This window comes from Pyrgilauda ruficollis, unplaced genomic scaffold, assembly GCF_017590135.1.
Source record: "Pyrgilauda ruficollis isolate IOZ18807 unplaced genomic scaffold, ASM1759013v1 scaffold4, whole genome shotgun sequence".
Classification (NCBI taxonomy): domain Eukaryota; kingdom Metazoa; phylum Chordata; class Aves; order Passeriformes; family Passeridae; genus Pyrgilauda; species Pyrgilauda ruficollis.
In genome coordinates this window covers 22,489,786-22,504,536 of record NW_024525489.1, presented here as the reverse complement: position 1 = coordinate 22,504,536, position 14,751 = coordinate 22,489,786, and the positions used below count along the sequence as shown (strand labels likewise).

The 14,751-nt window shown below is 42.7% G+C and overlaps 1 protein-coding gene and 1 long non-coding RNA gene across 2 annotated transcripts in view; one reads left to right on the top strand and one right to left on the bottom strand.

The window, feature by feature from the left end:
• Positions 1-5,851: 5,851 nt before the first annotated feature.
• TMEM17 (transmembrane protein 17) lies at positions 5,852-8,863 on the bottom strand. Its single transcript, XM_041477116.1, has 4 exons — positions 8,688-8,863; positions 7,238-7,341; positions 6,894-7,007; positions 5,852-6,484 (listed from the first exon to the last, which is right to left on the bottom strand). Exons 1-4 carry the CDS (start codon positions 8,833-8,835, stop codon positions 6,200-6,202), a joined length of 651 nt encoding a protein of 216 aa, XP_041333050.1. The 5' UTR covers positions 8,836-8,863; the 3' UTR covers positions 5,852-6,199.
• A 127-nt stretch (positions 8,864-8,990) lies between these two features.
• LOC121358698 overlaps positions 8,991-14,751 on the top strand; it is a 36,668-nt gene continuing 30,907 nt past the window's right edge. The window contains exon 1 of the long non-coding RNA XR_005955932.1: positions 8,991-9,173. This is a non-coding gene — a long non-coding RNA (uncharacterized LOC121358698). The remainder of the gene's footprint in view (positions 9,174-14,751) is intronic.

The following is a 14,751-nucleotide window of genomic DNA, read 5'->3' as shown; positions in this document are numbered from 1 at the left end:
AGAAAGCCTAAAGAGTGTTAATGATGCACAGCAAATGGGTGGGAAATAACAGGGCTGTCACTGCAAGGCTGCTGGAGCCCTGAGCCAGCAGCGGGTGCCTGTTCTGCATACAAACAGCACCGGGGCTTCTGCAGGGCTGACTCACACGTGCCTGGAAAAGTGCCTGGTTCCCAGAATGTGTGGGAAGGTCTGTGTTCTGGATGTCCTTCATATATGATGGAGATGTGATGGCACAGGATGGGCAGAGCCATATTACCTACGGAGCAAGCAGGACTGGCTGGAGGCTTTCAGATTTGGGGGAGAAGGGTCCTCAGCTTTCAGGCTAAGGACAAGGTCTGTTCATGGCTGATTTCAGCAGTGCTAAAACTGATGCCTTGTGAAGGCTGACCTAGAACAGAGACTAGACAGAGCTAAAGAATAAAGTAGGTATTTATTAAAAGGCCTCAATTGATCCACTTTGGGCAGCACAACCCAAAATGATCCCAAAATGGACCACCGGTCACGAGGTCTCACACTTTTATAAGTTTTGGGCCATTAGAATATTGGAGTTAATTGTTCAATTACAGCATTAGCCCATGAAGTCCCATCCTTCTTGTTTTCCCTCTTCAGTCCATGTTGTTTGTGTTCTTGGGCCTGAGATCTGGATCAGTTGTCCTTGGTCCCCAGCTAGAGAAGGAATTGTTTTGTCTGCCTATTCTGTGGCGAGAGCTTACCATCCCCTAATATGAAGCTTACACGCTAAAGCAGAACAGAATCTGAAAAATATAAAAGCTAAAACCAGAGGCATCAAAACCAAAGCAGGAAAATGGCTTAAAGCACTGCACAACTTCTCTGAACATCCTGAACCACCCCCCCGCCACTCAAAGCTGAAGAAGAGTAAGAAATTATTATTTTATTCTACAAGCCCAGATGGTTTGTTCAGCAGGGCAATGGGCAGAGCTCCTGCCTGAAGGAGGTGGGGGTCAGTCCCTTTTCCCAGGTAACAAGTGCTAGGACAAGAGGAAACAGCCTCAAGTTATGCCAGAGGAGGTTGAGATTGGATATTAGGGTGAATCTCTTCCCCAAAAGGGTGGCCAGGCATTGGGACAGGCTGCCCAGGATAGTGGTGTTGTCATTGTCCCTGGGAGCGCTCAAAAACTGTGCAGATGTGGTGCCTAGGGACATGGGTTAGTGGTGGGCCTGGCAGGGCTGGGTTATCAGCTGGACTCCAGGATCTCAGAGGTCTTTTCCAGTCTTTCCCTGTGATTCTATCACTCTCTAATTGAAAGCTGTACTGAGAAATGCAAACACAGGCAAATGTGTCTCAGCCTACTCACACCTGTTGGGTTGCTTTGTTGCAGGTGATGTTTAGAAGCAAATTACTCCTTCAGTGCATCCTAAAAGAATCCTCAGAGAATTTTTCTTGGTTGGGTTTTTATTCTTATTATCCAGTCTCTGTTATCACAGTAATATTTCATGCTTCTCCAAAAAAAAAAAAAAAAATATTCAAGAGCAAAGAAACCCACAGCTTTTCTTCATTTCAGTCTTTTGTGTCCAAAGGGCTGTCCTTAACTCAATAGCTGAGTTTTATTGTGTCACATTTCACTGTCCCTCACTGCAGCCAGCCTGGTTAATCCTTTTGCTGCTGCCTTATCAGTATTTCCCTAAAAAAAGACATTGTCCTTTTATTATCACCTTGACATCCACTTGTCAAGTGCCTGGTGGGGCTTGAGAATTTAAAATTATTTTTTAATGCAGTTTTACTTAGGAAAAAAGAGCAACTTCAAAATGTTTCCCCACCCCATGTTTTTATACATGCTTTGCTAATCATGATAAATCATTTGGAAATGAAAAAAAAAAAAATAAAAAAAAGGAAAAAAAAAAAGAAAAAAGTGAGATTTAAGTTCCTCCAGGATTTTGAAAATGAAGGTGTTCAAAGACTTGTTGTTCACCTACTCCCAGCTGCAATATAAAAGTAAGATTTGTTGCATTTCTGGTTGCAGTGAGAATTTGCTTTGAATTGAGGTGTTTTAAAAGCAAACAATAAAAATCAAATACAGAGCCCTTTAGCTATATATTTTAATTGTTGACTATTACATTGATATACTGCAGAAGATACTCAAGTATCTTGCTCTTGCAAGCTTTAATCTTGTGATAAATTTTGTATTTCCTTTGCAAAAGGCCAGACAAAGACAGGAGAGATTCCCACGTTCAAATCCTTTCTGTAATTGAAACAGGAGCTCAAACATTGACTCACTGACTGGTGGGAATCCCTCTGGATGGACACAGGCAGTGGCTGCATGGGCTGAGGGGCTCTGCTCAAAGCTCCAGCAGTACCAGTGATTATCAACAGGTATCTCTGATACTCTTCCCACCTTCATGAATTCAGCTGATTGTTTTCAATACATGGAGAGTGTGGTAACTAAAGATGCTCAGGCATTTTTTTCTGATTATTTTACTTGGGACCAGCATGGGCCTCCCAGTGTGAATAGAGAAGGGTCTTTTCCATCCCTTAAAGAGCAACAGTGCCTTATTTCACAGACTGCAGGAACTCCTGCCCTGATACTGGATGTTCAAGGCAGCTTTCAAGGAAGTCATGAATCCTTCCCAAATTCACCAGGGAAGCCACAGGCCTTGGCTGCTCTTGCAGCTACCTGCCAGATCTGTTCATCTCTGTCTACAGTTCCTCTGTGTGCTCATGTCTCTTGGCCAGTAAATGCTTCCCAGGGACTATATTACTTTCAAACCTTGGACCATCTGAAGAAGAAAAAGTGCTTTTTTTTTTTTTCCCATAAGAAACTGCAAAAGTTGCATGTATTTAATGAATGTGAAACTGAGTGCTCTAGGCTGCTGCTTAGCTGGGGGAACAACATTTCTGCTGAATCCCTCAAGATTTCAAGCTGGTAAATTTTCACATTTATTTTCTTCTAATAAATTCTCTCCTTCATGTACCCAGGGGCAACTTTGGTGGCACCAGTCATCAACATACACATTTTCTCTGTGTTATACTTCTTGAACTTATTTATTCCATTATAGTTTAAATTCTTCTTGCTCTTATCAGCTGACCCTTACATACAGCTTTGCCTGCCTCTTTTAGCAAACCTCTATTATCCTTGCTTTATTTGAAGCACTGAACAAAGTTGTTTTTAATTGTTGCTATCTGACCTTTGTCCCGGAGAAACAAAATTTGTTTTTCAAAATAATTGATCTCTGCAGCCCTTCCCAGCTATTTGCCATCTTGTCAGACTATGTAATGATGCCAATTTTACCTGCTTCATCAACTATTTAAAGATTCACACTGAGTCCAGTCCAGTTTATAAGAGACAAAGGCAAGAGTGAAATGTATGATCTCATTCCTTTGGGTGCAATTCTTTCAGCAAACGTAAAGAGTGAGCTGTTGATATGGAAAGGTTAATGCTGTACCCTCTTTTTTATCAATTGTCTGTTTTCTATCAAGTCTATGTCTTATCTTGTGTCTGCTTTATCAGATCTGCTTAAGTAAGGTACACATTTGAAGCCTCTTCTAAATTTAATTTCTCCTTCTTGAAAGCCCTGCAACTATTAAAAAAAGATAAATCCTTTTACAAAGTCTGTTTTAGACAAGGGACACAGGCCAAGTTCAGGTATTCACCATTTGCCAACTATGCCCTTGATAACAAAATACTCCTCTCATCTTCAAATTGATCAGTAACCTAAAATAGAGCATTTTAAGATAATGCACCCATTCCTAATTTCTTTTATTCAGTTAAAGGAAATACATTGGTACAAATTTCCCTTAAAATTGGCTGTTGGCCTTTCCTGACAGTAAACTTCATGAAATAAAATAACTGATTTCTGCTCCCAGGCTTTAGCCACTCAAAGATCTTGATTGTGAAGGGAGAGCTGCTGATAGCAATCTAGAGCTTCAAAAAAGACTTTTTTGGTGTTCTTGGCACAAACTGCAGTGTGGTAGCAAGGCACTGTTGTACCGCTTGTGTTCAGAACTGGATGTGTCTGGATGCTGCTCAGTGAACTCCCATGTGTTTCCAGTGGTTTTCAGTTCCTTCCTTTCATTTTGGTTTCCATCTGTTCTCTAGAGGTGAGGAAAACCACCAACCCCCCTCGCTGCCCACATACTTGCTCTGCTGAATCTTAAATTGTCATGTTCTCCTTGTGTATTTTTTTTCTGCTTGCTTGATGTGTCACCAGTTTCTGTGAAATTTGGAAACTGAAGGGAAGTTTCATTGTGAAATTAAAACTGAAAATTATGAAATTAAAAATAGACCAGCAGATCTGTTAGGAAGCCTGAGCAGAGTGTAGGTAGAGATCTTGTGTTTATCAAACATGTTGCTGAAGATTTACCTTACAGGCTAATTTCTACCTTTACCATTTCCAGACAACTCTACTTCTAAACAGTGTTTTTCTTAATTCTATTTCCCCCTCCTCTTATCCATCCCCAAAGCGCTTTGTGTCCTTGTGTCTTTGGCTCCAGACAGTTGTCTTGCATGGCAATTTGATCTTCCAAATGCATCATTTCTTTATCACTAAAAGCAAGGATTTTGAGTTATACCTCATGGTCTTAGCCTGGAGTCTTTCTTGCCAGCATTGGTGTATGACAAGCAAGGATTTTGAGTTATACCTCATGGTCTTAGCCTGGAGGCCAGTTCTTTCTTGCCAGCATTGGTGCATGATTGACTTTTTCAGCTTCATGTTGTATTTCATGTACTTAGTGTTAAAAACCTTCCTTCAGCCCTGTTTTCAGCACTCACCTGTAGTGTTACTGTGGTTGACATTAAAAATATCCAATGTTCCCCTTGCATCAGTTAAGAATGTTTTGACAAGGATTTTCTAATGTTGGAAAAGTATTTTTGAAATGCTGTAACTTCTCCTTAAATCTCAGTGTGTCCCTCTCAGGCTCTGATTACAGGGCTCTAAATGTTTTATATTAACTGGTAAAAGATACTCTTAGAGACTCCTAGAGAAATCCTCTCTTTCTGTGCAAAAGTCCAGGATGGTAGTTGGCTTTAAAACAAAGGGATATGTGCTCTGATAACATAAGCTTTATAATAATGAAATGAAGAAGCAAACTTAGTGTAATTCATTGTCCCATTCATTCATGGATTAAAAGGACAATTAACCATTTTGGTAAAAACAAAAGCTAATGCCTTTTTCTCACTTGGGGTTCTGTAAGCTTTAAATATTCAACAGCTTTAAGCATAATGTGCCTTTTTCGTGTCAGACTCATCTTCCTTCCAATCCTTTGAGCAGTTTGCATGCTTGTGCCAGCTTTCAAAACTGACAACTCCTGCCCTGCTCAAAGGTCTCAAAGGATTCTGGTGAAAAATTTATTTTAATGTTTGATCTCCATCACTCCTTGACAGAAAAAGTGAACTTTTAGCCATTACCAAAACTGCAGAAGATAGCCTAAAATTTAATACACCTAACAGGAAGGAGAGAACTTTGGTATTTGCCCTGGCTTGGGAAAAACAGGTTCTGCCTTTCAGTGGACATAAACCTATTTTTCTAATGACTATAATTTTGTTACTGTTCTGTCTGGGAAAATTGCACCACTCTGACTTGATAGTTAGAACTGTAACTAAGCCAAAGGAGATGAGCATAAGAGTTTTGTGGAATGAATACCTTTGAAATTACATGCCTAGTATAGCAGTGAGGAATTTCTAAGAGCTGGAAATACCTGGAAGACCATCTCTGAAAGTGTAGTCTTTGCTCACTAACTTCTTTTTGAGCCTCAAGACCTCTTGGGGCTTTTGTTTCCAGTTTGGTTTTGGGTTGGGTTTTTTTCCTAACTGAGGTATCAGACACAAAATATGTGCAACTTATCTGGAAAACAAACTGGTACCGACAAAACTGGTACCAACATAAAAAAGTGTAGAAAATATTTATTGTAAACAAAATAATTTCGTGCGAACAGTGAGCAAAAGGGCTTCTGGTTTTTAAAAAATGCCACAACTTTGTAACAAGTAAAAACTCTCCAAATGTACTCAGTCCACCCACAGTCCACTCAGGTCAGTTATGCAATTGGCTTTGATTTTCCTTGCAGAAAGGAGCTCCATCCTCTGAGGTTTAATGTTGGCTCTTGAGCAAGATCTATTTTTTTACTTCCTCTGAGGCAAGAAGGCAAAGAACGACCCAAGAAAACGGACCCAGAACTGTGGCCACGCTGGGCCGGGCTCTGCTCCCTCCCGAGGCCCTCGGGGCGCGATCTCCGGGGCTCTGGGCCCTACCAGCCCCGGGTGCCCGTGGCCAGGCCGTAAGCGCCAGGCGCGGGGCGCTGCTCCTCCAGGCGGTGGAACTCGGTCAGGCGGAAGCGAGCGGCCAGAGTGTTCACCATCCTTTTCAGGGCGAAAAAAGCCGCCACCACTTGGAAGGAGAGGAAGGCGGCGAAGATGATGTGGACAGCTCGCTCCAGAGAGTGGATTTTCAGACCTTCATTAAATAGCAAGAAGAGAATTATAGGCAACTGCGGGAGGAGAGTCAGGAGCCAAAACCCAGCCAGCTCAGGGACCTATAACAGGGAGACATCACCTATTAAAAAACCGACAGCTGGGATGAAAAAATCCAAAATCTTGTGAAGAAAACACATTTCTTTTTAATTTTTCAAAAGCCAGCACATAATGTGGAAATGCAAAGTGGAGTGGTTTCTTATTTCCATATCCTGTGTTTTTAAGCATACTTGTATTTTCTGACAAAACAATTTTAGGGAGTGAGAGAGCTCTATTCTAAGGGAAAACTACTTGAAATTCACAAAATTAAGTGGAAGCTAATGACAAGGGAATAGAAGATGCAGAGTGCAACTGAAGAGAAATAACCATGTCCTCAACTTATATCTCTTAAATAAAATGCCTGCCAGTTAATGTTCAACTCCCAAAAGCAGAAATTCTTGCAGAAATTACTGTGTACATCTGGTAACTTACTTTCTCCAGGAGATTGCCCACATATCCCAGGTAGAGTCGAATGAGCTCCGTCAGAGAGACCAGGATCATGACAGTGACCAGGATGAACTTGTAATAATCTGATAAGGCTGGATACTGGAGGGGAAGAAGAAAGTAAAAGTTTCTGCCGTGGTGTCTGTGATTAAATGAAGGTACTCTGTGCTACTCTCAGCTGACAGTACTGGCATTCAAACACTCCTGAACCTCCAGCTTCCCTGAATTCCCAAATCAATGTAAAAGCCTCTAACTCCAGTGAGCTGAATCTCACACTAGGGTGTGTTTGATGTAACATACATTTACAAACCAGCACTCTCCTTCCTTCTCACCTTCATGTAGAGTATGGCAACTGTGATGAGCCACCAAAATGGGAAGAAATAAACATTGAAATAGAGGGACATCTGCAGTGGCAAACTGGAAAGGATTTCACAATCTGTACAGAGAGAAAGAAGATTTTATCACTCCAGCTGTAAGTATGACAGAAGGATACTGCTCCATCTTAGCTTTATGCAGGGCAGCAATTTGACTCTTCCCAGTCAAATAAAATGTTAAGAAAAATATTTTTATTTATCCAGAGGAAATCTTCACACCCTATCTGGAGTTACATAATTTCCTGGAACCCAAGGCACCTTTTGGCTCCTGGGACAGAGCATTTTTATAATTTAGTCATATAATCAAGCTGAGTGTCCAATTGTTGATTATCTGGTGGCTTTTAGCTTACTCCACAATCTCTGACTGATGCTTAGCTCAAGAGAGCTGCTAGAGAGCAGGCTTGCATGGCCCACTCTTCATTTTCAACCTTTTATTTAAACAGACACTTGGATGGTAATTTGTCTGATTTTTAAGAGATAACAGTTTCAAGTATGTGTCAAACTAAAGCTCATCCTTTCAGGCCTGTACAGGACAAGCTGCACCACACTCAGTGTAGAGAAAAGCAAGTCTCAAACTCCAACATGTGGGCAGTAAATTCTGTACTTACGACTTTATAATGGACCTACAAGGTTAGACTTAAGGAAAAATTTACTTAAAAACAGAGAAGCCAAGAGTTCCAATTTCGATTGTTATCACAATGTTTAGATATGTTAAAGGTTTCCTTGACATGGCATTGGTATTTATAAATTCTGTGCAAGTTCTAAAACTGTGTTTGGATGAATGTTTAAGCAATATAAGCCAATTCTAATTAATTTTTCTATCCCTAAATTAAATTAATGCTTATTTGCTGGGATTGCTAAAATTAATGGAAAAGCCAGACAGTATTGCAATGGCTGTTGCTACAGCAACTCCCCAAGATATGTACGTGTAAAACTGAATTTTTGAAATCCCGATGTCCAATAATTTGCAATTGTTTCAGTGGACTGGATATTAACATAGGAGTGTTCTTCACACAGCAAGTCAAAGAAAAAAAGACTAAAGACAGAAGCTATTGGTGAAACGTTTGATAAATGAAATGAAGAACTAGTAAGCGTTAGCAGTGTCACTACACAAGGGAACTCCTGACGCCTTGTTGATTAATTCGATCGGCTTAGAATGGATTTATCGGCTGAAATCACCGCAGCCTCTCTGTGCAGGCTGTCCTGTGTGCATTGCCATGGCTACTCTCGCTCCAGAGGACTGAACAGGGAGCGGGTCGGGCCGCAAGTTCCACCGGCGATACCGGCCGCAGCCATCGGTCCCCACGCCAGGCAGGGTCACAAAGAGCAAGGCACGGCCAAAGCAGCTCCTGCCAGCGGTGCCTCCGGCGGTCCCGGCAGAGCCCCGGGCCCGCCCGGCCGGCTGTACCTGCGCGGTAGCCCGGGAAGCCCGGGGGGGCGCGGGGGACGTCGCCGAGCGCGGCGCGGTGGCTGTCGCTGAACACGGAGCTGCTGAAGGAGACGAGCCGCCGCCGCAGGGGCTCGGGCAGCGTCGGGGGCCCCTCAGGCCGCGCCATCGCGCCCAGGCCGCGGCGGGGCCGCGCAGGCGCGGTGGGGCCCGCAGGGGAGCGGAGCCGGAACGGGGCCGGGGCGATGCCGGGGTTGGGGCGGGAGCGGGGCCGGGGTTGGGGCGGGGGGAACGGAGCCCCCGCCCCGGGGACGGACCCCGAGCGCACCGGGGCGCGGCTTTGGCGGGACGGAGCCCGCTCGGCGGCGAGCGAGGTGCCGCGGCCGTGCGCTGGCGCTGGGAGGTGCGGGTGCCAGCGGCTCCCCTCAGTTCCGGCATCGCTGTGCTTCGTTTCGCTTCAGTCCGAGGGGATTTTTTTTTTCTTCTGCTCTGTGGTTTTCTTAGAAGGTAACCGGAGTGTTGGCCCGAGGAAAGGTGCTGTAGAAGCGCTCTGCTCCCATCTGGATAAATCTGGAAGAGTGATGGTCCTCGGTGGCGGTCAGAGAGGGAGGCGGGAGTGGAAGAATGGTGAACATTCTGTGTTGCCACTTAAAGTGCATATGAATGACTCCTTTTACGAGAGATGCAGGTGTAACTGAGCCAGAAAATACCTTTTCCTCAAGGAAATCTGTGTGTGCTACTCTGAAGTTAAAAGCTGTGGTTTTAGCGAGACAGCTATTCTAGCCCAGTCAGCTTTGTCCCTGACTGGGGGTTTCATGGAATCACACTAAATTAGTAATATAAACCCAACTTCTTGTGCTTCTTTTATTTGGAAAATACAGGCCCTCTAGAAATGAGGTAATTTGCTCTCCAAGTTTTTCAATCACCTTAGGGCCTGATTCCTTCAAGAGAAAAAAAAAAAGGATGCCATTCTTAGGCATGCAGGAAATTATTTTCTGCACAACCAAAATGAAAGAGCAGCTTGTGCCTTTTACTATGAGAGATATTCTGCACCTAATATGACATAGAATTGCAGGATGGTTCGGGTGGGAAGGGAACTTAAAGACCACAGTGTTCTAAGCCCCCTGCCATGGGCAGGGACACCTTCACTGGGCTGGGCATGCCAGCTCTCTTCTCCTGCTCCCCCACCCCAAATTATGTTCAGCTTCTTTCCAGAGTGATCATGCTCCACTATGACTTTCCAAACTCAATTATCTCCAACTAAATAATTTAAAGCCTATTTTAAATTTAATTTCATTCTATCCCACTGGGAGGACTACAGAGAAAGATGGCTAAACAAGGACGAGTTCTGAGAAATCCATTTGGCTTTTGAGCTGGTGAATGGTGTGGTATTGACAACAGATACTTTCCTAAGCACTTCTCCAAACATGGGTATGCCAGCAGGAATCTGCATTAAAAAACAACTGAAATTATAGAAGAGTTTAGGGATCACTTTTATATTTGAGGAAACTTCATGAAAGCCAGAAATAATGTTCGGATGGGTTTCTGGACTTTAAAAAGCGCAGTCGGTATCAGTTATCTTGGCAATTGCCAGCAGGTGCTGGAAATTATTTCCTTTCAGGCTCAACAACTGTAATGGTGACTTTTGCACTGTTTAGCCAATATGTTCATAAAGTTCTCTGCTGTAGAAAGGGGCAAGGTGAGGAATCTCAATGAGATTGCCAGAAATTTTGTTTCACTGTTGTTGCCTTGGTCCTGACCTGATTAACCACTCTACAAGTTAGGGAGGGTCTCATCCCATACTCTCAACTGCTCAGGCACAAGAAACAGGCTTATGTGAATCAAAAGTAGGGGCATAGTTTTGATTAAATCAGATATTCATGGAAGCCTCAAGTTTTTTTTTTCCATGGTATAAGTTGGTGGCATGTAAAAGTTCAGCCTTTAAGGATTTTCCTTTTGATTACTTTTTCTGAATGAAAGATGGAAGGATTTTTCCTGAACTACACAATGTTATGCCTTTGAGTGGGGACCCTGATCTTCCTAATACTGCTTGTCTTATGTTCCCCAGTTCTGAAAACCTTCAAGCATGCAGCCAGGTGTCCTGCCAGCAGCTCTGCAGCAGCCAGTGGTGTTTTGCAGAATTGGGCTCTGCCCTTGTAAAAACTGAAGCAATCCAGTTTAGCAGCCAGGAAAGTGTAAAACTGAGGAGTAGGTAAAGGCAAGGCTGATGGCATGCAGACACCACGAAAAATGTATGGATTTGCCATGTGGGCTCAGCTTCCAGACTCACGGTGTGACTCTGTGATATCTGGCAGCCTTCCATTTTCAACAGATGGCCCAGCATTCTGCATGCCCCCACAAAATAAAGTTGTGCACACTTTTGTTTAATATTTTTGTCTGTGCAGACACTTAAAATATTCCCTGAAGAGAAACTCTTTGTTTTTACTAATTCTGTTTGATTTTTGTTAGACTGCAGCCTCCTGTTTTAAAATTTTTATCTCTCAGCAATTTAATGATCAGAATTCTTTTGATTTTCTGTGGGGAGGGATGGAGAGCATCCCTTCAAGTGGAAGAAAACCTTAAAACTTGAAGGATCAGAATACCTGGGGCATCTCTATTGACACATCAGAGCTTTCTGTAACAGAAGGGCAAGAATCTGTGCCATAAGGAGTGGGAGAAGGAAAAACACTTAACTGCTACATGGCTGTAACAGAGACCATGACCATCTGCATAAATAGTGTCACATTTCCAGCTTTTGTGACAAAACTCTATCTGGCCTTTTCCTTTCTTAATGGAGAGGTATTCCCTGACTGAATCTCTGTCTATCCATAAAGGGATGTTTACGTAGAAATTACCAGATTTCCAGTTCTCTGTGCTTCAAAATAAGATATTGAAATATGAAACTGGAAGAAATAGGCTCACAGTGGCACAGCATTTTAAATGACTGTTTTATTTCTCTCCACATATGCTAGCTATAAATAAAACAAAAGTCTGAAAAATCTGCCTGAAAGCTTTAAATCAGAGCAGGATTGGATCTTTGTGTATCCACAACAGTCCAACTGACTTGGTAGACTGGCCTGGCTCCCAGACCAAAGCTCCTGGGGCTCTCTGGCAACAACACAAAGCCATAAACACCAGATGCAATATATCTATCAAAATGAAATATCAGCAGTTTTGCACAATTGGCATTTCAGCAATGCAAGGTTCATTTAAATGGTTCCAGTGGTTTACCTTTGCACCTGCATCACAATTTCTGCATTTCTGAAGGTGTTGTTGTGGAATCTCACAAAAGCTGTTTTCCCTGGCATTCCTCTGCTGCTGTCCCCTGATGTGTGTGAGCAACAGGAATTACTTTCCTCCTTGCTTGCTCCCTACTACCTGCCTGCTATTCTAGCAGAAATGGTGGAAAAGATGTGAGAAACACTGCTGAGCCAAGCTATGTGCAGACAGGCAGAGTACAGGCTTGCTTCCTCCTCATGTCCTAAGAATGAAGTGGCAGATTGGGAGTTTTCACAAATTACAGATGCCACAAATTACACACATTTCAATCTAATGTGTGTGATTGAAAGGATCATGTTATTAGCTGTGCCAGTGTCTGCCAGAATAATTTCACAGTTGTGCTTCTGCCTTGTGAACTCCAGGACAGTGTTTTTTTTCTCTGTGTCACTTGTGCAGGTTTTCATTTCACACCGATGGGATATTTGTGTCTGGTAAATAACTATTGTTGCTGAGACTTAGCCCAGGCCCTTGTGTCAAGTATTATCAAGTACATATCACTGCAGGGATTCCATGCATTAAATGTATATTGACTATTTTAGTTTTAAGCATAAAGACAGTAGGGAAAAAAAGAAGAAAGGGCTGTTACTTGCTCCTGCAGATTGAATTTCTTCTTGCTGTAATTGGCATTTAGTTAGAGCCACCCCTAATTTGTTTTATTTTGTTCATTTGTAGCATTTGTAGCATGCTGGGAGGGTCTGAAAGCTGGCATGGCTATTAAACAAGTTTTACTGTTTGTGTTGCAAAATGTTCAAGATTTTCATGGTACATGAGAAGGTTACTGAGAGTGGATGGGTTTTGAGCCAGGTTCTCACTAAAGATCCTTGATGGGGCTTCAGCCTTGGTCTCATCTTTGCACAGATAGGCAAGCTGATCTTTCATGCAGTAATTTTAACTAAGTATTGCTTGCACAATCCAAATTAGTTAGAGAGGCTTCACCTCTTCTGTCCTGGTGGGTTCCCCCAGAGGGCTGTTCATGGGCAGGAGCAATGTGCTTGCTGAATGTGTCTGTCGTTCTCTGCTGATTACCGGTAGAGTCTCATTGTTTTCCTAAATCAAGGTGCACAAAAGGTTTAAAATTTGATTCTTTAAGGGGATGTAAGCTCTCCCAGATGTTGCTTTGTGGGTCTGAGCTCCTCCAGATGCTCAGGCTGTTTGTGTTCCCTGGGTACCACACCAGATTCTTCACCCGCAGTCTGTGCAACTCTTGTAAAAAGGCTTCCTGGGACATGGACCCTGGCAGTTCCAGTGCTTTCTCTCTTTATTGCAGAATCCAAAGATGTCTCAGTATTTAAAAATTTACCTCCAATCTGTGTCAGCTGTGCAAAGGCAGGATTGATTTTCCTGTTGCCCACTGCTGTCAGGTCCCTGTAACAGTTGCTTTGTATCCTCTGCAATTAGCTCAAGCCTGAATCCTGAGTGAGTGATGGAGGATAACGCTTGTAATTTGATCATTTAAGAGAAAAAAAAAAAGCTACAAGGCAGAGAGGACTGTTACTTAGTTAACAAACTGATCTCAGGGTTAAGGCTTTTTTGTTTAGTCTTTAAATTTTTATTTGGACAGTTACATAAATGCCTAATTTCAACAGTGTGAGTATGCCAGAGCTTCTGGAATTAAAATGGGAGTGGAATTTAAATGGGAGTGGCAGCAGCATTCTCAATTGAGGTTAGATGTTTGGATTCTTTGTTATGCATTTGGATGTCTAAATTTGGATTTCTAAACAAGAGCAGTCTCTCTGTCTGCTTTGAAGCTTTGCTGAATGCAAAGGTAAGTATGAATGTGAGGGTGGTGTGTTCTCAGGTCAGCACCACTGTTTCCTTTGTTCTTTTCACCCAGGCCAGCTTCATCCTTGTGAGAGTGAGAGGTTGTGAGAATGACTGGGACTCCCACAAGTCTCACTGCCTAAGAACAGCAGAGTTCTGGTTCAAGTCCTTCACCTTCCAGCAACGTGGGTTATGCTTTCAGCAATGTTAGTTCAACACCACTGCAACCTACAGTATCACTCTCTTGCCGTGTGGGTTTGGCTCCCTACTTACTTTTATTCCATAATCTGTTGGCTTTAGGCTCTTTGCTGTGTTTCCAGACAAAACAAACTTGTCTCAAATTCTCGTCAAGTAGTAAGAAGAAAGAGTGTGGTGACTCTCAGAAGCTCCAAAGAGTGCTTAATTCTTTTTTATTACATTTTCAATTGTTTAAAGCAGGGCCTTGTTGTTTGTGGGTACGTGCTGGCTGCTTGTGCCATTGTACCTTAGTCTCAGCTTACTGTCGTAGTACAAATGATAACTTTGAACTTCTCAGCCTGCTGTCTTTGAAATGTAAAATTTCTGTATTTCTTTTGTGGATGGAGTTCCTCATGGAACCAGAATCTCTAGGTGGAACCAGAATCTTAAGTGGTGCTTAAGACTGGAGAAATTCTAGAGGAATTCTTACTATAACGATATTGCTTAAAATCAAGGAATTCCTTTCCTGCATGCTGAATTGTTCCTATTCATAGTGGAGGACAGGACTGAATGATCATATCCAGCTTGCAGGCTTGTCCTCTTTCTCCCTGAAATGCTTTATTACAGAACTCAATTAAGAGCAAATTTCCCCTCAAACTCTGTCTTCCAAGGTCATGTCTGCCTTTATGAAATATTGAATCTGCAGCTGCAGGATTTATTACAACAGTATTTTAAAGCACGTGGTGCTGGTGCAGCAGCTCTAATTAGAAATGCCCTGAGCTCACTGTGCAGGCTAAGTGTTGTTTCCAAACTGCAGCATCCACATCAAGAAGCAAGTTTATACATGTTGGAAGGACAGACAGAGATA

What these genes read in the sequence shown, in the direction of transcription:
- TMEM17 (XM_041477116.1), bottom strand. Translation starts at nt 8,835, where the DNA reads ATGGCGCGGCCTGAGGGGCCCCCGACGCTGCCCGAGCCCCTGCGGCGG. An exon ending in CTTCCCGGGCTACCGCGCAG is followed by an intron (nt 7,342 to 8,687) that starts GTACAGCCGGCC and finishes CTCTCTGTACAG; the next exon opens with ATTGTGAAATCCTTTCCAGT. An exon ending in TGGGCAATCTCCTGGAGAAA is followed by an intron (nt 6,485 to 6,893) that starts GTAAGTTACCAG and finishes TCCCTGTTATAG; the next exon opens with GTCCCTGAGCTGGCTGGGTT.